The sequence below is a fragment of the Macaca thibetana genome, chromosome 4, assembly GCF_024542745.1.
Source record: "Macaca thibetana thibetana isolate TM-01 chromosome 4, ASM2454274v1, whole genome shotgun sequence".
NCBI classification, from domain to species: Eukaryota; Metazoa; Chordata; class Mammalia; order Primates; family Cercopithecidae; genus Macaca; species Macaca thibetana.
This window is the reverse complement of record NC_065581.1, coordinates 124,162,848-124,190,546: the sequence shown is the minus strand read 5'-3', so window position 1 is coordinate 124,190,546 and position 27,699 is coordinate 124,162,848. Positions and strand designations below refer to the sequence as shown.

Sequence of the window (27,699 nt, the reverse complement as noted above, 5' to 3'; positions counted from 1 at the left end):
ATGGCGTAAGTCTTTGAGATAAAATTAAAGTCAATAGTTCTACTACTAATAAACCTTGGCTTCATTAGTTATATCAAAACCAGAAGGTTATAGAATAGAAAAGATACTAGATAATGATTGAAAATGTAACAAGTAATATATCTTACAAGTAAGAATTGTTTTACAGGCTAATTGTTAATGCTATAGCTTTTAATACCCAAAGGAACTATATGAAGACCTTTAAATTGCCATGTCCTTAAGCTGAGATTAGAATTGTTCAAAGGAGTACTTTCATGTCTATGTCACGTCCAATTTTCTCCAACATTCCTTATCTCCCTGTGTTAGATTCAACTGGTGTATTCTTTTAATCTATACAGACAATACATTTATAACACTTACTTGACCTTAAATCCTATAGTTCTCAGTTGCAAATGTTAATGCTTCCACATATGTTAAACTCCTCTTCTTATCCAGGCTGTAAGGCTCAAAAGCAGACCCTGTACTACACTTTTTTTGTCTCCTCTGCCAGTTTCCGTTCATTCCCAGGTATATTATAAGTATGTTGCAGTAATATAAATGCAGAAAGTGGCACATATTTTTACCATATAGGTTGATACATTCTCACAAATTGAACTTACTCAAGTAAAGTGTTTCCAGGTTAAGAAACAAAACATTACCAGCACCCTCAGAAACATCCTCATAACCCTATCCAGCCAAGACTCAATCCCCAAGGAAAATCAATATCTTAACATCTCATGGGATTTATTGTGTACTTTTTGGAAATAGAATTATACAAGATACAGTCATTAAATTTGGGTTATCTCCTTCATTATCATTGTAAGAATTGCCTGTATGTTATGTGTAGTTTTAGACTGTTCATTCTCATTAATGTATAATACAAAATATTTTAGCTCTTCATTTTACTGTTGATGGGGTTTTCATTAATTTCTAGTTGAGGACTATTATACTAAATGTAGAGTTAAAATATAGTGATGTGTGCTGTGCTGTTTGATTACATTGCTCTGAGGTCAGTCAATTCTAAGATATGAAAAGCAAATGATAAATTATTCATATTACGTGTGCCAATATCTATTGTACTTTTAAATAAGCATTTTTTAATATTGGGAAAGTATATTTTGAAAATATTAAAATGGAGTATGTGGGCTGCTTTCTCAAGCAGCCACTTTTATTTAGTCCAAATTTTCAAGTTTTCTATTAAAACCTAGTCTTGCATCTTAAATCAAAATATATTATTTTTGCTAAGAAGCTGCCATGTCATATGGAAATTCATATGTTGAAGTCCTATCCTCCAATGTAATAGAATTAGGAGGTGAGGTGATTAAACCATGAGAATAGAACCCTCACAATTGGCATCATTGGCTTTATAAAGGAGACCACATTTAGCTAGCTCCTTCTATGGTGTGAGCAACAAGCAGCACAAAGTCGTCATCTGTAAGGAATAGGTCCTCACCAGACACCCATTTGCTGATAACTTGATCTTGGAATTTCCAGCCTCTAAAACTATGAGAAATAAATGTTTATTGTTGGTGCAATTTATGGTATTTTTATTATAACAATCTGAACAAACTAAGATAGAAGCATTTGAGGATTAGTATAGATGTTCCCACTTGACAACATTCAGAAATAAAACAAGCCTACAGAAAGAATAAACCAACATGTGTCCTATCACATTCCCACACACCACCCAGTCTACTCTCCATAAAAATCTCAGCATGACTAATGTGAAAAAATATGTGTATGTCTACATATACATATACATATACATATAAACAGACATATATGAACATATGTGTGTATGTCTACATTTTAATAGACATTTTTTAGAGAAGTTTTAGATTCACAACAAGAAAGAGCAGGAAGTACAGAGTACCACATATGGCCTGACCCTCCACCCCCATCCACGCCCACTGTCAACATCCCTCACCAGAGCGGTAGGTTTATGAAAATCAGTGAATCTACATTGACAAATCATCTGCCCAAGTCCACAGTTTACATTAGTGGTGTTTACTCTTAGTGTTATAAATTCTATAGGTTTGGACAAATTTATAACGACATGTATCTACTACTACAGTATCACATAAAATAGTTTCACCACTCTATAATTCTCTGTGCTTTACCTATTTTTCCTTCCCCACTAACTCCTGACAAGCATGGATCTTTTTACCGTCTCCCTAGTTTTGTCTTTTCCAGAATGTCACATAGTTAGGATTCTACAGTAATGTAGCCTTTTCAAATTGGCTTCTTTCGCCTAGTGATATTCATGTAAGGTTGTTCTATGTCTTTTCATGACTTGATAGCTCATTTGTTTTTAGCACTGAATAATATTCCATAGTCTGGATGTAACACAGTTTAGTTATTTATTCACACGCTGAAGGATTTCTTGTTTGCCTCTGAGAATTTGGAATAATGAAAAAGGTGCCATAAACATCTGTGTGTAGGTTTTTGTATAAACATAATTTTTCAACTACTTTGGATAAATAGCAAGGAGCTCAATTGTTGAATCACATGGTTAGAGTATATTTAGATTTGTGAGAAACTGCCAAACTGTCTTGCAAGGTGACTGTACTATTTTGTATTCCCACCAGCAATGAATGAGAGTTTCTATTGCTACACATCCTTGTCAGCATTTGGTGTTGTCAGTGTTGCAGATTTTGGTCATTGTAATAGATGTTTAGTGGTATCTCATTGTTCTAATTTGGTTTCCCGGATGACATGTGATCTGGAATATCTTTTCACATGCTTATTTACCATCTGTATATCTTCTTTGGTGAGGTATCTGTTAAGGTCATTGGCTCATTTTAAAATCTTTTTTTAAAATTATTATTATGGTTGAATTTTTATGGTTCTTTGTATATTTTGGATAACAGTTCTTTATCAGATATGTTTGTTGTAAATACATCATCCTAGTCTGTGTCATATCTTCTCATTTCCTGACGTCTTTTGCAGAACAGAAGTTTAGAAGTTTTTAGTTTTAATGATGTTCAGCTCCTTTATTTTTTCATAAATCATGCCTTTGGTGTTGTATTTAAGAAATCATAAACATACACAAAGTCATCTTGATTTTCTCATACATTATCTTCTAGGAGTTTCACAGTTTTGCATTTTGCATTTAGGTCTGTGATGGTACTGCTAAAGTCAACTACCATTTGAGGTAGGTATTAAAAAGGGTATAAATTCTGTGTCTAGATACATTTTTTTTTTCTGCATGTAGCTGTCCAGTTGTTCCAAGCGTTGTTTTCTGAAAAGACTATTGTTTTTCATTGTAGTGCCCTTGCTACTTTGTAAATATAATCATTCAGTTGATTATATTTGTGTGGATCCATTTCTGGGCTCCCTATTGTGCTTTATTCATCAATTTGTGTATTGTTTGTTTGTTTTTACGAATAACACACTGTCTTGATCACTAGGACAGTGATAAGTAGGACAGTGTCACTCCTCTAATTTTGTTCTTCTCCTTCAATATTGTGTTAATTATTCTGTGCATTTTCCCTCTCCATACAAGCTGTAGAATCAGTTTGTCAATAACCACAAAACAACTTTCTGGGATTCTGATTGGGATTATGTTGAATCTATAGGTCAAGTTGGGAAGAACTGACATCTTAACAATATTGAGTCCTTCTATCCATAATCCTGGAATATCTCTCCCTTTATTTAGTTATTCTTTGACTGCTTTCATTGAAGTTTTATAATTTCCTTTACATAGATCTTGTACATACACTGATTTATTTTTGAATGGTAAACCCACTTTACATATCTGGAAAAGTCCTACTTAATCCTGTTGTACAATTATGTTTCTGTTGTTAGATTTCATTTGCTAATATTTTATTGATGATTTTTATGTCTAAGTTCGTGAAAGACATTGGTTTACAGTTTTCTTTTGCTGTAATATCTTTACCTTGTCATTTCTTAGGGTAACACCATCCTTGTAGAATGTGTCTGAAAGTGTTTACTTTTGCTACATTTTCTGGAGAAGGTTGTAAAGAACTGAAAGCATTTCTTCCTTAAATATTTGATAGACTCACTATCTGGTTCTGGTGTACATCAGGCAGTTTGTGTCTTTCAGGCAATTGGTCCATTTAATATAAGCTATTAAACTTGTGGGTATAGCTCTATTCGTCGTAGCTCTGTATTTTTCATAGGATTAGCACAGACGAGCCTTTTAAATTTTTTAAATTGACATTCACATTGATAATGTACATCTCCTCTCTCTCTCTCTGTCTCCCCTCCTTACTTGTATTTTGATTTCCACTCCAACTTTATTTTCTTTTTCTGTTGATTCATGTTTTATTTTATCTTCTTTATCTTTCTCCAGTTTTCCTGATTAAATTATTTTTTATATTTTAATGTATATTTAATCCTATAAATTTCCTAGTTAGCAATGCTTTCAGTATATTTTCATTTTCAATTATTTTAATTAAAACCTTTTTTGAGATTTGTTTAGCCAATTTTTGTAGCAGTTTGTTTTTTAGTCTACACATAGTTGTAGATTTCTTCCAGCTATCTCTCTGCTTTTTATGTCTAGTTTAATTTTGTTTTTGTCTGAGAATATACTTTATATGATTTTTTAAAAATTTGTTAAAGTATGTTTCATGGCTAAAAATGTGATCTATCTTGGTAAATGTTCCATTTGAGCTAGAGAATATGTATTATGCTATTGCTGGATGGTGTATTCTGTAAATGTCAGTTAAGTCAAGTATATTGATGGTGCTATTCAAGTCAACTTCATCCTTCCTGACATTCTGACTGCTTGGTAAATAAATTACTGGCAGAGAGATATTGAAGTTTCCAACTATAATAAAGAATTTATCTATTTTTCCTTGAAATTCTATTATTTTTTTGCCCATGTATTTTGGCACACTATTGTTAAATTCATATATATTTAGAGCTGTTATGTATTGTTTAAAAACTGAAATTCTTATTATTGTGTTACATTCCTGTTTATCCCTGATAATTTTCTTTGTTCCAAAGTCTGCCTTGTCTGAAATTAATACAGTTGCTTCAGCTTTTCTTTGGGTAGCATTAATATAGCATATATTTCTCCATCTCTTTTTTTCAAACTGTGTCTTTATATTTAAAATATATTTCTTGTACTCAGCATATAGTTTGGGTTTTGAAATCAATTCTGACAATTTGTCTTTTAATTGATGTCTTAAGCCATTCATATTTAATATGATTACTAATATAGATTGAAGAATATCTATCAGATTTCTGTTTCCGAATTGTTGAACTTATTTTTTGTTTCTTCTCCCTCCATCCTTATTTTCTACTCTTTCTGACTTAATTTAAGCTTTTATAAGATTCCATTTTATGTCCTTTCTTTGTATGCTTTTAAAGCACCTTCTAAACAGTTTTCAACAACTGTTATGGAATTTAAAATATACATTTCCTACTAACCTAAGTATACCTTCAAATAATATTATGTACCTTGTTGGGTAAAGTGGCATTGCTCTCATTCGTTTCACTTATTCATATGTTATATTCACCCAATATATTATTAGTAACATAGCTTTCGACAAACAGATGTCTTTTAAGTCAATTACAAATGAGAAAGAGAAAATATTTCATTTTGTATGTATTTATTTCTTCTCTAAAATTCTCCCTTTGGAGAGAATAAATAATATTCAAATTTCTTAGCTATATCATTTTCCTTCTGCCTGAAAAACTTGTTTTAGATTCTTGCAGGACAGTTACTCCCAATGAAATTCCTCTGTTTTTGTCTTTCTGAGAGTATTTATTCTCCATTTTTGACAGATAACTTTGCTGAATATACAATTCTAAATTGGAGGCTTTTTTCTTCTTTCAGTCACATAAATATTTCTCACTCCATTTACTACTGCCTTTCATAGTATCTGATGAGAAGTTCACTGAAATTCCTATCTATGTTTTTCTATAGGAACTAACATTGTGCCCCTTCCCACTTTATGACTTCTTCCTTTGGTTTTTGTTTTCTACAGTTTGAATATGATATGCCTAGTTATAGTTTATTTATTTTGTTTTTCTTTATTCTGTTTTGTTTTGTTTTCTTTAAGGGGAGGTAGTTACAGTGTTTGGTGTTCTCTGATCTTTGTATCTTTCATTAATGTTGAAAAATTCTCAGTTATTGTTACTCCAAATTATTTCTTCTGCTCCCTTCTATCTCACTTTTCTGGTAATGTAATGTAATGTATATATTACATCTTTTGAAATTGCCACATGGGTCTTAGATGTTCCGTCCTGCTTTTGCCTTCTTTTTCCTCTTTGCATTTCAGTTTGAGAAATTCCTTTTGACCTATGTGCAAGTTCACTGATTCTTTTCTTGGCCACATCAACTCTACTAATAAGCCCGTAAAAGGCATACTTCACTCATGTTAAGTTGTTCTTTAAGTTCTTGCATTTCTTTGGATTTTTTCTTAGAGTTCCCTTCTCTATTCTTGCATTAGCCATATGTATTTCGTGTTTTTTCCCTTAGAGCACTTAACATGTTAATTGTGGCTGTTTTAAATTATAGTAATTACAGCATCTGTGTCATACCTGAATCTGATTCTAATCTTTTCGTTGTCTCTCCAAACTGCTTTTTCTTGTATTTTGGTGTCTTCTAACTTTTTGTTTAAAGAATAATGTGGTGTCTATATTATCCATAGGTACCAGGGGTTTCAAATTCCTCTAGCGTCCTTATTTTTGTCTCCCTGCTTAATTCTTGGCATTCCTATGTATTCCTCCTCTCAGAGAATTTGAGTCTTGTAACTCTGTTAGCTATAATTATGCTGAAGTTTTGGTTGTATGCTAGTCAAGTATGGAGCATTCAATAATTTTACAACTAAATCTTAGTTTTTCAGTGTCCTGTGTCTCTGAGATGTGCTTAATTTTTTAATAATGTTTGCATATGCCGTATGGAGATGAATAAGTTTCTTCTTTTTCCATGTAGTTTTTTAGTTCCATTGACTGAAAAATATCCTTTTTCCCTTGAATTTCCTTGACGATTTTGGCAAAACTGAATTTACCTTCTATGTGTGGGTGTATTTCATTTCTTTCAAATTTTTCATGATCTATGCCTATATTTATGGCAGTATCATGCTTACTTAATTAGTGAGGATTTATAATGTCTTAAAATCAGGTAGTACACTGAAACATCAGCAACCAACCTTCACATGTACTCCCTGAATCTAAAACAGAAGTTGAAAAAAACAAAACAAAACAAAAAAACAGGTAGTACATGTTATCTGATTTTGTTTTCCTGTTAAAAGGAAGTTATGATTTCTACATAAATTTCTAAATTAGTTTGTAATTTTTAAAAAGCTCAGTGGGATTTTTATTAGGATCATATTAAATTTGTACACTAACTTGGGGAGAACATCTTAGCTGTATTTGTTTTCAGTGGCATATCTATTTTTTGGTGTATCAATTTTTTAGACCTTATTTGTTTCCTTTCAGTGATATTTGGTAATTTTCATTGTATAGATATTTTGTATATTTTAATGAAGTTTTTTCTAAGCATTTGTTTTGATGTATTGTGAATGAAATTGTTTTTAAACCTTATCAGGAAGTATGTTACAAGTATATAAAAACACAATTTATTTTTATATAACAAGCCTACATCCTAAGATCAGTGACCTTGCCAAATTCACTTCTAATAAATTTTAGTCGGTTCTTTAGGATTGTCCTCATAGGTAGCAACCATGTTATTTCCAAATAAAAGGATCTTTGAGACATTGGACATTACAACATACTGATTATTGAAGTCAATGTTGAAGAAAGAAAATGATCTAAAATCCAGGAAATCCACATCACACCTGTCTTCTGCCTCTCAAGTAATCAAAAGAGATACTTAGCCTATGATTTTGTACCCAACCTTACTGCCCTGTCTCACACAAATCTTGTTGAAAACGTCGTCTAAATAATGTTTTCTTTAATGAAATGATCCAAGTTCTAATTTTGTTGTCTCAAATCAGCAGTATTTATCTTGTTTTCTCAAATGTTTGTTTTTTCAGCATGTTATATGAATATATCAATTCATTGTTTGGACAATTTAGTGATGAGAGCATGTGGCTTCCCGGTGGAGCTCTCTATTGAGGTAGTCTTATTCTTGAAGACTAGGGGAACTAGTGGACTAACTTAAAATCCATGTTCTAATTGCCTATAAATGTAAATTTTGGCCTTTGAAAAATATATTTGGTGTTCCTATTGAAACAGATATAATAATCCCTTATTTGTTTACTTTTGCATACCTTAGTGTACATACTTTCGTTGTGTACACATTTCTTAAAAGGAGTATCCTATCAGAAAATTAAGGCATGGTCTTTTTAAAAAGTAGGATTGTCTAAGTGACAATAACATTTAGAAATTTTTAAATCCCTTGGAATATTCTTTTGAATATCATTATAGATTTCATTATGAGTTATAAAAATCCAAAATTCTAGAGAGATTTCATACATTCAGGAGTTTAAATTTCTTTCATTGCATATAGTTACATTTGCATAAAAGTTAAGTAAAGCAATTTCAGTTCTGTTGAACAAAGGGAGAAAAAATCCATGGTGAATAACCTGTGATGATAGTCTTTTCTACAACTTTGACTTTATCTTTACTCCTCAGGAAAAGGAGCTTAACAGCTTTTTGTCATAACAGAAATCAAACACTAAGCACTTCTTTTCATATATAGCACATGATAAAGCAAGGCCCATAGAAGATTTAGCTGTAAGAAGACGGATATCCATTCACTTAGTGTTGTTTTGGATATATTATTCCATTTTGCTAAGATTAATCTCCCAAGCTGTGTAACCATTGTGCCAACTATTTATTTGATAAAATATGGTATAGTTTGTGAACCTGAATTTATTATTCTTCTTTTTATATCCTTATTACAGTCAACATATTAAATAATACAAATGTGTACATGAATATAAATATTCAACATTCTAGTGGGAATTATACATAAAAAATAGAAAAACATATTTGCCTTGGAAAGGAGACAAGATTTTAGGTGGTAAAACATGTTGAATGTTTATGTTGGAAGAGGTTCTAATAATAAATTTGTCCCTTCTATTCTCCACTCTTTTTACCTCTATTGAGAGTTGTGTTTATGTCTCCTTGACAGACAACACAATGTAGGGGAACTAAGTGAAAGGAATCAAGTTCTTTCTGGTATCTAAATAACATCCTCTTCTCTTAAACACACCAGAATACCACTAAAGAATATGTTACCATACTTTCCTACCAGTAAAACACCTGTGTCATCAATTAGAATCCCAGAAAAGAAAAAGGTACAATTGACTGCATTTTAGTATATTTTACAACGTGTTTCTAATCTGCCATTAAATGTGTGGCCATGTGTTTTCATCTTTTAAAACAATTTAAACATTAATTTGTGCAGTAGCAATAGAAAAAAAAATAAGACAATTTCAACAGACTGATTGTGTAGGTCTAATTACCAAAGCATTACAAATCTTGTGAAAATGCATACTGGTCTTATTTATGAAACAAAGAGCTCATATTCTCAGAGGGCTTATTACCTCTCCTTGGTCTCTATTTTGAGGAAAAAAAAATCAGACTGGGTAAAATCGGTGTAATGGGTTTACTTTCATCCATGATCCCTTCTCTTCCTCATTGTAATCTTGACGAGTCTTTTAGAAACTTTTGATCCCAATTTCCTAATAAGCAAGAAGAAACCCTTACACTTGATGTGTCTAAGAATAAACCAATTCAAAAATTATATTCCATAGGTTTTATTTTCATTAGATACTGTACCTTCTTTTACAATTTTCATGTCAATGTTTTCCTAAATATTTAATTATTTTAGGTTTTTTTCCCAAGTAGAATTTATGAAATAAAATTTAATCCTTTTTTACCATGTGGAACAGTCAGAGAGAACATGGACACACACGAGACAGTAGACATGGGCATGGGAGAAAAGAAAACAACAGTGATTCTTCAACCATAGATTTGCTTGTCATCTCTTTCAAAAATTTTTCTTTCCTTTACAGAAATCTAATTTTATGCATGAAAGCATATCCTAACTTCAAGAGAGGATGATGGTGTCATAATCTGATATACCCATGAATTTACAGTTTCCTCCACATTTCCTCACCTGCTAAGATAATCAGCATATGTTTTTCTCTACTTCCCAATCAGTTGATTAAAATATTGAACAGTATTTGACCTATATTAGGTAGCATTACATTCATTTGGGATCTTGTAATGTGATTTTGTATTATTATTGTTCATTTCAGCAATTCATTGTCTTTTTTCACAGAATTTGCATCTATCTTAATTTGCATCTCACTATTTAAGTGAAATTAAAGTCTCTTTAATAAATGTCACATTGACTTGAAAAATCCATATTCTTTAAATAGAAAACACATTCCTCTATTGATGTCTAAACTTATTATTTTCCCCACCATTGTACACTACTTAAAAGGAACCCAACATGGGCAGGATTTAAATAGTTTTCATTATCACAAAGGAACCACCGCATGTAGGGCACCTTCTAAAGAGTCCATGAGTAGGGTCTGGAGGTGGAAAGAGAAGATATTGTGTAGGTGAGAAATGCCTAGTTGTGCAGTTGGGTAAACTCTTAGGAAAGTGGTGAGCTGTGGGTCAGCTGCAGGGCATAACATGTGATTCTGTCTTCCTAGCGGGGGCTTTATAACAGTCATGGACATAACTCAGGGAAGAGGCAGGTCTGAATATTTCTGAGAAACAAGACTTTCCCTTATTAATCTGGCAAAGCCACGGCTGGCCCTCTAGAGGCTTAAAGTTTACTTGCTTCACTTCCAGAGTCTGAAGGTTTATAGAAGCATATCCCTAGAGTTTTACTATCCTCGTCTTCTGCATTACACAAGATATATTAGACCTCAATGTATTCCTTGTACCACTTTGTCTGTAATGTTTCCAGTTTTCTTAGGAAAGTTACACAGGGTTTTGGAAGCTTAGAAAATACAACTTCCCTTCCATGCTTTTGTCCATAGAGGAATAGCAAATTTATAAAGTATGAAACATGTCATTTCTAAAATATTCCTAACCTGCTTCCTGGTGTCTTTGACTGATGAGTCGGTTCAACTGAAGCTGCAAACACTTGACATATTTTTATGCCAAATTTATAATAGAATGATATTTTTCTAAAAGTTAATGTATCTCAGCTGGTAGAATTGATTAGTATTCGTAAGTATTTTCATTGGCACTGCTAACAAACATAATTAATATGCTTTCAACAGATGCCACTTGTGATGCCAATGAGTAAATAAGGACTTTCCTTTTTATTCTAGACAGACAGAGTAAGTGCCAAAAAGTGCTTTTGTACCTTTGTGCCTTTGCTTGCCAAATAGACCAGTACTCATTTTTTAACTGTCTCCACACCAAATTTAACAGAATCTCAGTAAAAAAAAGTATTGTTGGGTTAGGGTAGAGTTCTGATTACGATGTGAGAAAATAATCATGCTGCACAGTTTAAAAATATACAAATTATTGACAGGTAGAAAAGTAAAATGCCTTGATGATAAGAAAAACATTGGTTTTAAAAAAAACCCTCAAATTTCTAGTTTCTTTACAAAGCCATCACTCTGTTTTTAAACACTCAATTGTTAGAGGTATTTATTGGTATTTACTGGCTTAGAACACTCAATGTACCCTCAGGTAGACAACAACAAAAAATAAATGTAGACATAAAAAGTAGTAGATTTCCATGGTGGTGTTTTCCAATGTATTTTTTTATTTGTGAGGTACCCCACTTCTATCTGTAGCATAATCATAAACCCAATTTCTTACTGGCTTCCTCAATGCTACCCAATCCAATGTTTACATTGGTGAATGATAGAGTAGTGGGCCCATGACCAAAGGTGGTCTAGGTCCAGTCATTTATGCAGATTCTAGACCCTTGTCCTGGTTTACAATCAAGAGGCACATATATAATTCAATCTGGTATAAAGAAATCCCTTCCCTACGATTGTCAGGGTTGGAACCCAAAACACTGAGCTACTCTGCATTAAGTGAAATTCTGAATGTAAAGTTCTGGAGTTATCTAGAATTCTTGCCAAATGAATTTGAAAGAGAAAACTGATGCAGCTGATAGTGTCACCTGCAACTAAGAGTACTTATTAATACAACAAACTGCAAATATTGCTTGATAGGAGAGGCGAGGAAAAGCAAGTCCTAAAATATTTGATTCCAAGTTTCTGATAGTTTGTATAGTTTATTTAAATATCATACCACTGACTCATATCTATACTGTATTTTTTCTTTTTTTTTTCTCTTAAGCTTGGTGAAGTTATGCTTCCATCACCTGCAACTAAATTAGCATTGAAAATGCAACAAACTGAAAATATTGCTGATAAATATCCCAAGCTACCAAAAGCTTTCCTAGAGTATATTTTTAAGAGTTTTTCAAAATCCTTAAACCCACCATTACCACTACTCATTTCTCAACACCCACACATACCAGAACATTTCATCTTTTGGATCATTTTTGCTTTTAATTGATTTGACGGAAGAGATAAGGTGGAGTTGAATTGGACTAAGTCAATTCTGAAGTTTCTTAACCACTATTGAAAACAGATGATAGTTTGGAAAATACAGTATAGCTAATGTAACCTGAGGTTCAACTATAACTCTACTGTAAATTGTACAGTGTCTGAAATTTTTAAAATTAATATCATTTAATAACTCATTTGGTATTATTTATAAATATTTACTAACCATTTATTATGAGTCAAGCACTCTGTTATGTGCTTTTTAGTATAGAAGTGAATTAAAAAATTTAAAAGTTCTTGTTAAATTGAAGTTACATTTTAGCATAATCCAAACTTAAATGGACTTCAAACTAATTTTAATATTTTTAATTAGTACAATAAGGTTTGAATTAAACAGAAAATATAGTTAGTAAATGGCTTGAAATTTTATTTCTTTTAATCAGTAGTTTTGTGAATACTTTACCAGATGTCATGGTAGATTTGAAAATTCTAAAAGGTTTCAGTCTATTGAGACTCAAAAATAATTTATAGATTATTTTCTATTAATTATTTAACATTAAAATGTTTCTATTAATTATAATGATTTTCTATGAATCATAGTAGAAAACCCAGATCAAACTAATATTATGACATCATCTTCTATAAAGAAAACAGGACTTTAGATTAGATGACTTCTAATAACATTATCATCTGTAAGATAATATGAATATACACAATTAAGCATTTTAATTATTCTAGATAAAACATTTTTTGTAAAGTGAGTAGCATATAGTAAGTTGTGAAAAGTTAGCAGGTACTTATTTTTAATCTTATTTGTATTAATATTTTTTAAAATGAGAAATGTACTTTCAAAATGACCTTATTGATAAAATTATCCTCCCTTTGACATATTCTTAATTGGTATTATAGCTAATATCTTAAAGTTACCTTGGAAGTACACATACTTTTAATTATCTTTAAATGCGGAACCTTGAAAGAAAGAAAATGAAAATAAACTCCCCCTTTTTGTGTGTGCTGGAGTCTCACTTTGTCACCCAGACTGGAATGCAGGGGTGCGATCTCAGCTTGCTGCAACCTCTGCCTCCTGGGTTCAAGCTATTCTGCCTCAGCCTCCCAAGTAGCTGGGATTCCAGATGTCCTCCACCATGCCCAGCTAAGTTTTGTATTTTTAGCAAAGATGGGGTTTCACCATATAGGCCAGGCTGGTCTTGAATGCCTGACCTGAAGTGATCTGCCTCCATCAGCCTCCCAAGGTGTTGGGATTACAAGCATGAACCACCGTGCCTGGCCAAAAATTAAAAATAAACCTTTATTGAGCATGTGCTTTTTAATAGGTACTGTTCTAGGCACTTTTACACATGCTTTCTCACAATAAACCATAGGTAGGTTGTACATTGCCCCAGTTTTACACTAGAAACTAAATTTAGACCTGTCAAATTAAGTAATTTGAATCTGGGTGTCTAAGTCCATTCCCACTGCTAAAACAAAATATCACAGACTGAGTAATTTGTGTGTAACAGGAATTACCTCTCATAGTTCTGGAGGCTGGGAAGTTCAAGATCAAATCCAAGATTTGGTGTTTGGTGAAGGCTCACTCTGCTTTCAAAATGGTACCTTGTTGCTGTGTCTTCACAGGGCAGAGAGTGGAAAGGCAAAGGATGCTTCCTTCAACCTCTTATAAGGTCATTAATCCCATTCATGAGAGTGAAGCCCTCATAACTTAATCACCTCCTAAAGGTCTCCCCTCCTAATACATCACATTGAAGTTTAAATTTCAACATGTGAATTCGTGGAGACACATTCAGGCCACAGAACAGAGTATTTGAACTTTTCTTTTTTGATCTTTAGGCTGTTTTTTAATCCTCAAAATACCATGGTTATACAAACATGATACTGTATGTGCAATAGACTGTTTGAAGAAGATTTAGATGTCCTGTGGTTTTATAAAATTCATTGGTCAGGGAGGAAAACCAATTATTTTTGATATTGTATTTTTGAAAGTAAGGTTAAAGTAGTTGCTTTTTAGTAGTTGTATTTTTCCAGAGCAGCAATGGAAGTTACCTGTATATAAGCTAGTTACCATACTCCCATTTGTATATTTATATATTATATTCTACACATTTTAAAAGAAGACATGACTGACTAAAGCACAATTAACTTGGAGAATAGGAGCCTCAGTAGCCATATTTGAGTATTGTCAAAAGATACAGTATCCTGTAGATCTTCTTTCTGATGTTTGAAATATCTATGTTCACACGTATTGGTTAGTGCTTTCCAAACCTGGTTGATACTTACTATTCTAGAAAGATAATATTACCTTTCTTTTGTTCTTGGTTTCTAATTTGTTTGGTTCTAATAAACATGTCTACATCATGTTTCTAGAAAGTTTGATTTGGTTGCTCTAGACCATAGCTCACATATTGGAAAATAATTTCTGCTCATTAGGAACACATTGACTTGAATCAACTTGTCAATTCAGTTTAATGACATCAACTGCTATGAGAGTTCCTGCCAGCATGTTTTAAATTGAGAACAAATAATCATACTATGAAGCAACAATCTCTGTTGACTGATCATACATAAACAGATATTAGTGTTATTATAAAATAAAACTTCAATGTATGCCTTCTGAGACATTTAATAGGTCCAAGGTAATCTTAATACTGCCTATTAAGAATAAATAGTAAATAGTACAGTATAAGTTTAGAAATGCTGTTTTATTCTCTGTAGTGTAGCCCTACTTCTTCTGAAAATATTCCATTTTGAATAGGAAAAGAATAAAACTAGGAAACTATTCAGAACTTCTGCTCTTCAGATCAACGTGAAATAACAGGGACTGGATTTACCTTCCAACATGATAGAACTAAAAAAACAGAGAAATTGTATCAAACAACCATTGTCAATACATTGACTATAAAACAAGAACAATGATCTAGGAGAGATATAAAACAAAAGATATAAGCTCTATGACTGTCCCAGCTTACTGCCTGGAAAAAATTTTCAGACCCTGGAGAAACTAGGGCGACTCTAGAGAGTGCTCTGAAGTCCCCTGGGACAAGTAGACAGAGCTGAGATAAAGGGGAGATCAAAGGGGCTAGAGTTCCCCGAGAATCAGAAAATAGAGTGCTACATACGGAGAGCATTTCAGAGATCATGAGTCCTAATTTCGTATTCCGCTGAGTGCTGATTAGCCAGCTCACGCATATGAAGAAACTACATGAGTTGGGAAAGAGAACCACTCAAAGTAATTAAAGTGGAAAAATTCCCAGAACTCATACAAATATGTAGAGATAAAAACTACATATTCTGCGATTAAAAAATTCACTTATAGAATTACCAAAACATTAATTATTGCCGAATAGAGTAGTCAACTTAAAGAGATGGAAATAAAATCTACTCAAAATGAAACATATTAAGAAAAATATGACTAAAAATATTGACAGAGCAACAGTGAACTGTGGGACAACTTCAAGTAGCAATTGGAGTATACTCCAAGTACACTCATATTTGCAATCCATGAAAGAGAAGAAACACGTGTTTGAAAAATTAATGGACAAAAATGTTCCAACTTCATGGAAACTATAATCTCACCCATCTAAGAAATTCAATAAATTTTAATCACAAGAAACATGAAGAAAAGTACACAAAATCCTATCATAGTCATAACATTCAAACTGTATAAACTAGTCATCCTGAAAAAAATCTTAAGAACAGCAAAGAAAATACACCTTATATACACAGATAAAGATGACAGCTGATTTGTCATCAGAGAGAATAAAAGTCAGATTTGAATGATGCAATATCTGCAAGGTGCAGAAAGAAAAAAACATTATCTGCCGGGCGCGGTGGCTCAAGCCTGTAATCCCAGCACTTTGGGAGGCCGAGACGGGTGGATCACGAGGTCAGGAGATCGAGACCATCCTGGCTAACCTGGTGAAACCCCGTCTCTACTAAAAATACAAAAAAATTAGCCGGGCGAGGTGGCGGGCGCCTGTAGTCCCAGCTACTCGGGAGGCTGAGGCAGGAGAATGGCGTAAACCCGGGAGGCGGAGCTTGCAGTGAGCCGAGATCGCGCCACTGCACTCCAGCCTGGGCGACAGAGCGAGACTCCGTCTCAAAAAAAAAAAAAAAAAAAAAAAAAAAAAAAAAGAAAAAAACATTATCAGGCAATACAAGAATTATTCACCTAATATCACCTAATAATAATAGCTTTCAAAATGAAAGTAAAAGAAACACTAATCAGACAGAAAATCAAATTGATAACTATCAGATCTGTACTACAAGAAACATTAAACGAAGACCTTCCAGCATAAGAAAAATGGTATCAGAAAAAATCTGAATCTACACACAGAAAACAAGAGCACTAGAATTGATAACTACATGAATAAATATATAAGCTTTTTTCCCTAATATTTGAGATATTTAAAAGATAATTGGCTGTTTAGATGGAAAAAAAACATTATATAGGGCTTATCACATATTCTCAAGCAAGATGCAAAAGCACAAAGGTCAAGAGGAGAAAATTGAACTATACCGTTGTGAGATATATTATGCCTACCATGGAGCACAGACTGTGATAAACTAAAGATCAATAATATACATACTGAAGTCTGTGTCAATATAACCATTAATATAATACAATGAAGTATTACAACTAATAGACCGGAAACAGAAGAAAAATGGATTCATAATAATAGAAAAGAAATAGAAAAAAGGTAAAAAGAACAAATATAGATTGAACAAATTGAAATCAAATAGCAAAATGACAGACAAAATCAATTATACAAAATAACATTAAATATAGGTGGTATAGGCACACAAATTAAAAGGCAGAGTGTCAATGTGTAACAAAGAAAATCCTAACTGTATGCTCCCTTCTAGAAATATCCACTTAAAAATAAAGACAAATAACTTGTAAGTGGAAGAATTCCCGGGAAAAGATATTTTATGTTAGCACTAATCAAAAGGAAGCTAGAGTGGCTCTATTAAAATTAGACAAATTAGGTTTCAAAATGAAGAAATTATCAGAGATAAAAAAGCTCATTTTATAATAATAAAAGGGGTCAATTCACCTAGAGGGCATAATTTAAATTTTAACAAACATGAGAGAAGTCCAACATATTTAAAGCTAAAAATCGTAGAACTGCAATAAGGAACAGACAAATCCATAATATTGGTTGGAGGTTTTATCATCCTGGTCTCAATAGGTAGACAGAAAATAAGTACAGGTAGACAGAAAATAAGTATGCACATAGATGATTTAAACAATGCTGTTGTGTCCCATCTGGGTCACCAAAATGTGTCTGGAACTCGTTCCTTCTGGTGGGTTCTTGGTCTCACTGACTTCAAGAATGAAGCCGCAGACCCTTGCAGTGAGTGTTACAGTTCATTCTCAAAGACAGTGTGTCCGGAGTTTTTCCCTCAGATGTTCACATGCGTCCAGAGTTTCTTCCTCTAGGGGGTTCCTGGTCTGTCTGACTTCAGGAGTAAAGCAGCAGACTTCTGCAGGGAGTGTTGCAGCTCTTAAACGTGGCATGTCCAGAATTGTTTGTTTCTCCCAGAGGGTTCGTGGTCGCACTGACTTCAGGAGTGAAGCTGCAGACCTTCGCAGTGAGTGTTACAGCTCATAAAGGTAGTGTAGACCCAAAGAGTGAGCAGCAGCAAGATTTATTGTAAACAGCTAAAGAGCAAAGCTTCCGCAGCCTTGAAGGGGACCTGACTGGATTGCCACTGCTGGTTTGGGTGGTCAGCTTTTATTCCCTTAGTTTGTCCTGCCCACATCCTGCTGATTGGTCCATTTTACAGAGCGCTTATTGGTCCATTTTTACAGAGTGCCAATTGGTCCATTTGCAAACCTTTAGCTAGACACAGAGCGCTGACTGGTGCGTTTTTACAGAGGGCTGATTGGTGTGTTTACAAACCTTTAGCTAGACACAGAGCGCTGATTGATACGTTTTTACAGAGTGCTGTTTGGTGCATTTACAAACCTTTAGCTAGACACAGAGCACTAACTGGTATGTTTATAATCCTTTAGCTAGACTCAAAAGTTCTCCGAGACCCCACCGGACCCAGAAGCCCAGCTGGCTTCACCTCCCACTATCAACAACTTGATTTGTTAAAATTCTCAGAACACTCCACCAGCAACACCAGAATACCTATTAAATATGGATGCACTTTATCAGGAATGGAATTCAGGGTTTTGAAAGTCAATGTTGAGAGAATAAAAAGATAAACTACAGACAAATGAAATATTTGCAAGTCCTATATCTGACAAAAGACATGTATCCAAAAGATATAAAGAATGCTGCAAATTCAATAATTAGTAACAACACAGTAAAACATGGACAAAAGATTTAAACATATGCTTGACCAAAAGAGATAAACAGATAGCAAAAAGCACATGAAGAAATGGTCAACATAAAACCAAACAATTTTCCTTGGCAAGTAAGTGGATGAACAAATTGTGACTTTTCATAAAATGGAATACTGTTCACTAATAAAAGGTAATGAAAAAGGAATATCTACGTTAACATGGATTAGTTTCAGCCTAATTATGTTGATTCAAATAAGCCAGAATGTAGTGTATTTTTCCATTTATATATTCAGTAAGTAAAACCCTAACTGGTACATATTTGGTGGTAATATAAAGATCAGTGATAGCATACAGACTGGGATATGCCTCAGGCATGGGGAGGAATAGGAAGCATGGATTACAATGCAGCACAAAGAAACTTTGAGAGGAGCTAGAAATGTTCATCATCTTGATTACGGAAGTGATTTCACAGATGTATATACATAAGTCAAAACCAAACAAGAAACTTTTAAAATGTATGATTTATTGTACGTCAATTATACCTAAGCAAAGCTGATTTTAAAAATTGGCTTGGAAAACTCATGACTTAAAATCAGCACAGTAAGCAAGAAAATAAATATCTTCTTTTCTCTCTTCTTTCTTGTAAGACTTTTATCCAACAATGTAACAAATTTTGGGACCTTAAGATAGCTCTCAGCACAGTTTTATGCTCAGATCAATTTTGCTCAATCTGCCTTCCAGATACAAAGGACCTGCTGCTTTGAAAACTTATCTTCCCCAGTCTTTTCTCCTATTGCAGATATCCTCATGAACAGGAAAATTATATTTGGTTGGTGAAAGATGTTATCCTTATATCAAATAGGAAGTTTTGGATTTTAAAAGAAACACAATTGCGTGTGTGTATTTGTGTGAATAAATTGTATCTTTACTTTGGTTTGTAGTTTATGTGTACATTTATTTGCTTTTTATGATTACAGTATAGAAAAGGAACTTGTACTTGGCTTTGAAATAAATGTAACTTTTAATGAGAGCTTGACACCCTTAAAATTCTTTGACTGGAAGGTAGCAGCTAAGAGTAAATTTTTTAAAGTCATTCATGATTAGGGTGAATGTCTGTATAGTTATCTTATTCTCTTTGTCACTATTTCCTGTTACGAAGTACACTTATAGCTAAGGAGCTATCTTTGAAACCTTTGTTTATATACACACATTCAAAGTAAGTTAGGAAAAATGAATTACCTATCTTTACTTATCTTTGAATTTTTTTATATAACATATTCAAAGTAAGTCAGCAAAATGAATTGCCAATCAGAAAATACTACATAATCTACCAAAAAATGTAGAAATGATCAACATTGTTTTAAATAATTTTTAATTTTAAGCATTTCATTTTATATTGACTTGCAGTTGTAATTTTTTGGCTTAAGAAGACTCCAAATCTTACTAGAAATGAACTAATTAATGTTATCAATTTAAGATCATCACATTAATGCATTGATTGCATTAAAAGTATCTCCATTTAATTATTTTTGAATTATATCTAAAAGGTGATTATATAACTGTATGTCCTTTGTGCAATATATGTATGTGCATGCCTATCTATATATTTCTCTCTTTTTTTGAGACAGGGTTTCCCTTGGTCACCTAGGCTGGATTCTGGTGGCATGATCACAGCTCACTGCAGCCTTGATGTTTCAGGCTCAAGTGATCCTCCCACCCCAGCCTCCTGAGTAGCTGGGACTACAGGTGTGTACCACCACACCTGGATAATTTTAGTATTTTTTTGTAAAGACAGGATCTCTGTATGTTGCCCAGGCTGGTCTTGAACTCCTGGGCTCAAGTCATCTCCCTGCCTTGGCCTCCCAAAGCATTGAGATTGCAGGCATGAGCTACAGTGCTAGACCCCTTTTTAAAATATTATATTTTTCCTGTTATCTTTGTCCATAACTTCACTTTCAAATCACTTTCTAGTTTATCTATAATTGATAGAATAAAATACAGCTAATTTTTTTTCTGCCTTTTGGGAGAAATTTCCTGTGCTTCTCAGGACTTCCCATATGACCGAAAAGTCCACTTATTTTGTAAATAGAATTTTTTTAAAAAGAAACAAAAAAGCAGTGATAAAATTGATACAGTATAGTGACCCTGCTTATGGCTAAATTTTAAAATCTGAATTAAGAGAGGTTGTAAAATGAGGTCACTGCCCATGAGTCCAAGGTATTTTATGGGCTGTTTTGGCAACAGTGGGGAGATTGCTTAGGTAACTTTCCTTCCCAGTGTTCTTGCTTTCTAAGATCCTGATTAAAGATGCTATTAAAGCCCTATTTTGTAGTTTTCATTTTTACTGTCTTAATGGTTTCTTTTGTTAAACAGAAGTTCTTGATTTTAATGTGTTCCAGTAAATCTGAGTTTCCTTAGAATTGTGACTTTTACATTCTTCGAGAAAATTATTTTCCTACTCCAAGATATATGCTCATATATTTACAATGTTTCACGGTTCATTATAATATTTGCTATAGGTTTCCACGGATACATTTTATCAGATTAAAGAGTTTTCTAGTATTTGTAATTTTCTAATTAGATTATTATAAATGCCTATTTACAAATTGACATTGAATTTTATCACCCTTTGATACAATTTAAGATCATTATATAACTTTTAAAAATTTATTTTAATTTGATGAATTACATGTTGGTATTATAATATTAAAGCAAAACTGAAATCATGAAATAAACCAAAATTGGTCATTTAGTATTATGTTTTTGCATATTACTAGTTTTTTTTTCTTTTTTTTTTGCTTAAGAAGATTCTAAAATGTACTAGAAATGATTGGTTAATGTTATCAATTTACCATAATCACATTTAATTAATTAATTGCATTAAAAGAAAAATTATCATTTAATTATTTTTGAATTCCATCTAAAAGATGATTATGTAACTTTATGCCTATTGTGTAATATATGTCACTCTATTCTTGTCATATTCACTTTAACATATATATAGTCATTACACAAACTCTATGAAGAAATGCTCCTTTTTTTTTTTTTTTGAGATGGAGTCTCACTCTGTTGCCCAGGCTGGAGTGCAGTGCCGCAATCTCGGCTCACTGCAAGCTCCGCCTCCCGGGTTCACCCCATTCTCCTGCCTCAGCCTCCTGAGTAGCTGGGACTACAAGCGCCCACCACCACACCCAGCTAATTTTTTGTAATTTTAGTAGACACAGGGTTTCACCGTGTTAGCCAGGATGGTCTCGATCTCCTGACCTCGTGATCTGCCCACCTCGACCTGCCAAAGTGCTGGAATTACAAGAGTGAGCCACTGCGCCTGGCTGGAAATGTTACTTTTTTATCTATTTTGCAGATGAAGAAAATGAGCAATGGGGAAATTTAAAAGCAAGCACAATATCTTCCAGCTAAAAATAGAGGTTGTTGTACTTTGGACATTTCATTACTAAGTATAAAAGGCTGTGTTTCTAATGGCACCCCACCCCAACCACACATCCCAGAAATAATCTATATTCTTAGTTTGGTGTATCTCTCAGGATTCAATCAGGAAACAGAAACCACATCAATTATTTTACAGAGATAATTTAATATAAGTGTTGCTAACTGGACATAAAGCATTGAGGGAACAAATGAAAGGGATGGAAATGAATGAAACATAAATGCATGGAGGAGAGACCTTCAGAGCTGAAGCTCAGACTTCTGAGGAGAGCTACTCTTCAGCTGGCAGACGGTCTCTAAGCTTAGACAAAGTTCTCTACCAGTCTATAAACCAGATGTCCTAAGTGTTGTGTGCAGGAGGGATCAGGGGAGAAGCCAGCTAGTGAGGCAAAATTGGTTAATCTATTGCTAATGGAACAAACAGATTGTGATTAGGATAAAGAAGCTGGTTTTGAGTGATGCTGATGGGCATCACTCAAAGCAGGGAGGTGGCAAGTAGAAAGCAATGTGTTTCTTCTGTTTGCCCCAGCTGTTCAGTCTTCTGTTAAAGCACCTATTAACAGAAGTAAACAGGGAGATCCAGCCAACAAAGGACAAATGCAGTTTGTAAATTCCCAGATCCAACCCCATAGAGTACACAGAAGTGTAGGTTCTAAGTTGGGAGAAAATATCTTGGTAAGTGTTGCACATATTAATATTCCTCTAAGTTTTTAATGCATATGCAGAAATACTCCCTGTCCCTATACCCGTACTCCAACACACAGAGCAGAGGTTGAAACAAAACCATAGCAGCATCTGGTAGGAGACCTATACATTTGAGGACTGCACTATATATAGTCTTTCAGTCGGAAGTAATTCATTGAATCATTCAAGTATTTATTTACCAACTACTCTATGTCAGTCACAGTTCTTTTTTTTTTTTTTTTTTTTTGAGATACAGTCTCACTCTGTCACCCAGGCTGGAGTACAGTGGCATAATGTGGGTTCACTGCAACCTCTGACTCCCAGGTTCAAGTGATTCTTCTGCCTCAGCCTCCTGAGTAGTTGGGATTACAGGTGCATGCCACCATGCCTGGCTACTTTTTGTATTTTTAGTAGAGACAAAGTTTTGCCATGTTGGCCAGGATGGCCTCGAACTCCTGACCTCAGGTGATCCACCTACCTCAGCCTCCTAAAACGCTGGGATTACAGGCGTGAGCCACCGCGCCCAGGCCAGTAACAGCTCTATGACAAACACTGGGATCTATACCCTAAGACACCAGAAAATACATGATTAAAATTAAATAAATAAGCATATAATGTACTGATTAGTGAAGGTAAGTATATTTAGTGTATTAGTGCAAAGAAGTGCTATTTAGTGTGCTATACTACACCTAAATGTCAGTGTATTGATAAAGAAAAATATTATTCTCTTGTTCATATTAAATATAATACAAAGCTTTGGGGGAAGGATGGTGTTCTGCTTTATCCTGTCATGTTGTGGTTCACCTATTTTGAAAATACAGCTTCAAACTTGCTTGGTGTCATATAAGCAACGTGGTAAAGAGAGAATGGGTGGAGAAGATATACCCACTGCGAGTCCATACCACACACATCAATTCTGCTCATATTTCTTGAGTGAGAACTGTCCCCATAACCCCACCTAGTTGCACAGGGCCTGGACAAATAATTTGCTCAACAAAGTAAAAAAGAAAACTGATTTTTGTGATTCTTTGAATTTCAATGAATTCTCTGAAACAGCATGTCAGAAAGTGATAATTACTATTGAAATCAGAAAAAGAAGAGCAGGATGAGGGGAACAGGGCTTGAGGAGTTGATTCCAAAACTATATAGACCTCACTGATAAGGGGAAATTTGAAGAGACCGGTGAGGGAAGTAAAGTGATACAGATGTTAGCGATACAGATTTTTTGTTTGTTTGTTTTTTGAGATGGAGTCTTGCTCTGTCACCCAGACTGGAGTGCAGTGATGCAATCTCAGCTCACTACAACCTCTGCTTTCCAAGTTCAAGCAATTCTCTTGCCTCAGCCTCCCCAGTAGCTGGGACTACAGGCATGTACTACCACTCTAGGCTAATTTTTGTATTTTTAGTAGAGATAAGGTTTCACCATGTTGGTCAGGAAGGTCTCCAACTCCTGACCTTAGGTGAACTGCCCACCTCGGGCTCCCAAAGTGCTGGGATTACAGGCATGAGCCACCATACCCAGCTGCAATATAGATATTTATGTGGGAAAAGGGCTTTCTTCCAGCAGAGGAAGTTGGCAGTGTAAGATTCTCAGGTACGGAGAATGACTTGATAATATTTAAGACACAACAAGAAGGCCAAGTGGCTAGAGTGGAATCATTTAGAGAGAGTAGTGAGAGATTAGTCAGAGTGGCAGGGTGGCGGCAGATCATGAAAGGGTTTAGCTTTTATTCCAAGATCATCTGTCTTGTATTTTTAAAGCATTACTCTGGCTGCTGTATTGAGATAACTAGCAAGAGGTGCAAGAGTCAAATTAGCAAGGCCAGTAAGTGGTGTTGTAGAAATTCACAAGAGAAAGTGGTGGCTCACACCAATTAAACTTGAGTAGATTCTATGCTGAAAGTAGAACCAAAGTTGTTTACTCATCATAAATAGGGCACAGAGGAGAGAAGCAAAGGTGACTAAAATTATAGGCTCGGCAATCCAAAACAATGATGTAAAGATGTGTGTGATGTAACTTTGCATAAGAAAATTAAGGATACCCCAAAATATCACTATTGTGTTTGTAATTACTCCCTATTCCCAACCCCAGCCCAATAAATCATTAATCTACTTCCTGTGTCTGTAACTTTGCCTTTTCTGAAAGTTGTACGTAAATGGAATTATACAACATGTCTTTTTTATCTGACATATTTTACTTAACAAGCTTTTGAGATTTTTCCATGCAGTAGCATGTATCAGTATTACACTTCAGAATTGTATTTTATTTTTTATCCATTTGCTTATCCATTCATCAACTGATGGCTATTTAAAATGTTTCTACCTTTAACTATTATGCATAATGCTACCACAGACATTTGTGTAGAAGTCTTTGTGTGGATATGTTTTCATTTTTCTTCTGGAACATCAGAGTGGAATTACAGGTTGTACATTAAATTTATGCTTAAGAAATTCCCACATTGTGTAACAAATTATCTGTAACATTTTACATTACTACTAGTATTCTTTAAGAGTTCTAGTTTCTCCACATCCTCTCTAACACTGAAATTATCTTTCTTATTATAGCCTTTCTACTAGATATGAAGTAGAATCTTACTGTGGTTTTGGTTTGTTTCTTTTTTGTTCTTTTTTGGTTTTTTAGAGACAAGGTCTTGCTCTGTCACCCAGGCTGAAGTGCAGTTCGGCTTACTGCAGCCTTGATCTCCCTGGCTCAAGTAATCCTCTGCAGTAGCTGGGACTACAAGCGTGCACCACCACGCCTGGCTAATTTTTGAGGGTTTTTTTTCTTTTCTTTTCTTTGTAGAGACACACCATGTTGTTTAGGCTGGTCTTGAACTGTAGGGCTCAAGTGATCCGCCTTCCTCAGCCTCCCAAAGTGCTGAGATTACAGGCATTAGCAACCACACCCAGCCCTTACTGTGGTTTAAATTTGCATTTCCCTAATTCTTATGACTTGAGCATCTTTTAATGTATTAGCACTTTATATATCTTTCATGAAATAACTATTGAAATATTTTTCTATTCTTAATTGGGCTATTTGCCTTCGGATTATTGATTTGGAAGAATATTTTATGTATTCTGGTGACAAGTCCTTTATAATATGATTTGTCAGCATTTGTTATCATTCTATGGCCTATATTTTCATTTTCTTATCTATGTCCTTTGATGTGCAAATATTTTTAATTTTGATGAAATCCAATTTATCAGCTTTTCCTCTTACGTATTAAGCTTTTGGTACTGCAACTAAGAAATATTTTCCTAACTGGAAGTCACAAAGATTTTCTCTTATTTTATTCTAAAACTTTCATAGTTTTATGTGTAGGTCTATAATCCATTTCAAATTAACTTTTCTGTGTAGTATAAGTTAGGGGTTGAAATTCCCCCTTTTGCAAGTGATTTTCCGGTTGCTTTGATACCATTTTATGAACATACTATTTTTTCCCCAATAAGTTGTCTTGGCATCTCTGTTGAAAATCAATGGACTATAAATGTAAAGGTTTATATCAGGATTCTCAATCTTGTTTCATTGATCTATATCTGTCTTGACATGTGTACCAAGCTATCTTGATTGCTATAGATTTATAGTAAGTTTTGAAATTAGGATGTAGAAGTCAGTCAAATAACATTGTTCTTCACTTTCAAGATTGTTTTGGCTACTCTATGCCTGCTAAAGTAAGACAGAGATTATATTGAATCCTTAGATACATTTGGGAAGAAGTTGTTATTTTGTACTTAAAGAGTAATTGTGTCCATTCACTTATGGTTCCTTGTAAACTACTGATATCTGAGTTAACATATATTAAATTCTTAGAAGGTAATGCTCATTCCAGAAACTGGATACCGATAGCTTCTGATACTTCCTAGAGTGAAGCATATTGCTTCCTGCTTTACAGAATTTATCAATTTTTTTTCTCCGAGTTTATTCATAACTTCCCTGAAGACTGCATAACCTCCTTCATATATCCAGAGGGAGACAGCTTGATACTATCCACCATATTTTGAAATTAAGGTACCATTGCTAACTCTCTATGATGATTTTCAAATATAATTTAAAATACTAAGATGCTTCCTGGTAACTAAAAAGATTTTATTTTCCTTTTCTTTGTTTTCTGTTTAAAAATCATATAATCGGAGACACGTGAAGGTCGGCGAGTTGGTGCGGAGTTCGTCTCTGCAAGCCTGGTCGCCCTGGGGTGGATTCCTCTTCCTCCGCGGCGGGTTTGGGTGCAGTGGACCCGCAGTTGCAGCATTTCATCGAGGTAGAAACTCAAAAGCAGCGCTTCCAGCAGCTGGTGCACCAGATGACTGAACTTTGTTGGGAGAAGTGCATGGACAAGCCTGGGCCAAAGTTGGACAGTCGGGCTGAGGCCTGTTTTGTGAACTGCGTTGAGTGCTTCATTGATACAAGCCAGTTCATCTTGAATCGACTGGAACAGACCCAGAAATCCAAGCCAGTTTTCTCAGAAAGCCTTTCTGACTGATTTCAGCATTACCTCTTTGGAAAAGGAAGGTAGTTCAAGAAATGAAGAGCTGTTGATGGGATGATTGAAGAAACAGCTATGAGAGGATTGGTTCCCATCTTTTGTTACTCTTAGGACATCCTGTCATCTGAGAATGAACAAGGACCAATTTTTTTGTGTGTGAAGCTTGAGGGTCATATGTTTGCTTGTATTTTTTAATGCTAATCTTGTGAAAATAATTGACAGGTTAATGGAAAACTCTATTTAGATGCATATTACTGTACATGGGACTATGCTTTTCTCAAAGCCCCATTAACTGCTTCCTATAATTTTGATAGTGGGACCACATACATAAAAATCT

The 27,699-nt window shown here is 34.2% G+C and overlaps 1 protein-coding gene across 1 annotated transcript; it reads left to right on the top strand.

The window, feature by feature from the left end:
• On the top strand, positions 1–27,699 carry LOC126953448 (mitochondrial import inner membrane translocase subunit Tim8 A-like). Its single transcript, XM_050788869.1, has 2 exons — positions 1–5; positions 27,023–27,699. Exons 1-2 carry the CDS (start codon positions 1–3, stop codon positions 27,357–27,359), a joined length of 342 nt encoding a protein of 113 aa, XP_050644826.1. The 3' UTR covers positions 27,360–27,699.